The sequence below is a fragment of the Tetrahymena thermophila genome (assembly GCF_000189635.1).
Source record: "Tetrahymena thermophila SB210 genomic scaffold scf_8253973, whole genome shotgun sequence".
Lineage (NCBI taxonomy): Eukaryota > Ciliophora > Oligohymenophorea > Hymenostomatida > Tetrahymenidae > Tetrahymena > Tetrahymena thermophila.
In genome coordinates this window covers 1-1918 of record NW_002475992.1, presented here as the reverse complement: position 1 = coordinate 1918, position 1918 = coordinate 1, and the positions used below count along the sequence as shown (strand labels likewise).

At 21.7% G+C, this 1918-nt stretch overlaps 1 protein-coding gene across 1 annotated transcript; it reads left to right on the top strand. All coding sequences in view use genetic code 6, as the record gives it.

Annotated features, from left to right (window-relative positions):
• Positions 1 to 56: 56 nt before the first annotated feature.
• On the top strand, positions 57 to 1907 carry TTHERM_01889100 (kinase domain protein; the record flags this gene model as incomplete). The annotated part of the gene is made up of 6 exons (XM_001029047.1): positions 57 to 342; positions 396 to 581; positions 958 to 1007; positions 1232 to 1300; positions 1367 to 1815; positions 1847 to 1907. 6 exons carry the CDS (start codon positions 57 to 59, stop codon positions 1905 to 1907), a joined length of 1101 nt encoding a protein of 366 aa, XP_001029047.1.
• Between the last annotated feature and the right edge of the window lie 11 nt (positions 1908 to 1918).

Genomic DNA, 1918 nt, shown 5'->3' with positions numbered 1-1918 from the left:
AAGAAAAATTTTAACAAATTTTTGAGGAATTCTAAAAGAAACATAAAGATTAGGCTATGGTATTTGATTAAGATGAACTAACATCGATTTACAATGAGCTTCAAAAGAAGAAGATATATTTAACATCCTACATTTCATAAGGTCGTTAAGGATGTGTTTTTGAGGCTAAGTACAATGAAGAAATAGTAGCTGTCAAATGTAGCAAACCTATATTTCAAAAAATCGAAGAAGAACAAAAAATACTGAAATTGCTAAAGGATACTCCTTATGTTTTGAAATCAATCGAAGAGTTTTTAAATGAAAAAAAATCGAAATACTATCAGATTTCTAAAAAATATTCATGTAAAAATTCATCTTTTTTTCTTTTTAGTTTTTAAAATTATTCAATTTTTTAGGCAATCTTAAAGAAATAATGTAAAGCTTCTTTAATTAAAGAAAACCACTACCACTCAACTAAATAGTTGGTTTTGCTATTCAGATGTCAACAGTCTTTGAAAAAATTTAGTAAAATAATTTGGTTCACTCTGATGTTAAACCAGAGAATATCCTATATGATAGCTAAGAAAAATGTTTTAATCTATGTAAATTAATTTTTAATTTTATTTTTAAACTTTTGGATTAAAAAAATTTTCAAGCAAACAAACAAATATATTGTAAGTTAATTTAATCTTCTCCCCATCTAAAAATGTGATTACAATAGATATCTATATAAAAAACTTTGCTCTCTTTAATAAATTAAATATTTTAAAGAGTAGTATAAGATTATCAGAATTTATAATAATTTTTTAAATACCTGTTTGTGATTTAATCATTAATATACAGTTTGAATATTTTAAATATATATATTCTTAATAAATAAATATTTCAAATATATAAGATTTACTTTAATCTTATTGAGTTGAATTTTATAGTATTATTAGTTTATTTTATCATAAATTCTTATATATTATCTTAAAGGTGATTATGGAGATTCTAAATCATTTAAAGATGGATCAAAAACTTATGATGTAATTAATAAATTTATTTATTTTTCAAATTTATTTTCTATCTATCTATATTAGTTTCAGCACTATTTATCTTTAGAACTTTAACACTTATTTTAAAGCATTTAATTCAAATTTATCAAAGGTTTACCATTTTTCTAAAATATAAAAATACTTTATACTCTTTATTTATTAGAAGCTATTTCGATATAAATTTATTTGCATTTTACATTCTTAATATATAAAAGCTCAACGCATTTACAAGAAAGTATGCAGCTCCTGAATTAACAGATGAAAACGGTTTCTTCAATATAAAAGTAAATTTATTAAATTATTTTTTAATTTATTTATTTACTTATTTTTAATTAAATTTTTATTTAAAGTATGATATTTATGGCTTAGGAATTATTCTCCTTGAATTAACCCTTGGAAAGTTTCTTGAAGACAAAGATTGTACTTTTATCAGAAAAGGACAACTACCAAACTATATAAGCAAAAATGCTTTATTTTAAGATATTAACTAAATTATAGTTCAAATGCTTGAAATAATGCCTGAGAATAGAATAGATTCTTTTGAGCTAACTAAGCAATTAAATAATTTAAGACTAAAACTAGAAAGTTAGTTCATTTTTGCAGTAAAGGACAAATTGGATTTAACTGAGTCTAATTTGATGATTTCAAAATTCAGACAGTCTTTCCTTAAATTTAACTACACGTGCAAACAAAATGAAGTCAGATTAGATAAGTATGCTTTTAAGGGTTACAGTAATCTCTCTGAAATCTAGGAATGTATAGCAAAAAGGTTAGTTCACCACTTAGATCTTGATTTCGAGTATTTATATTATTATGAAATAATTAAATAGATAAAAAAATTCATTTTAATTTATTTTAAAAATAAATTATTCAAATAATATCAAATATTGATATATGATTTA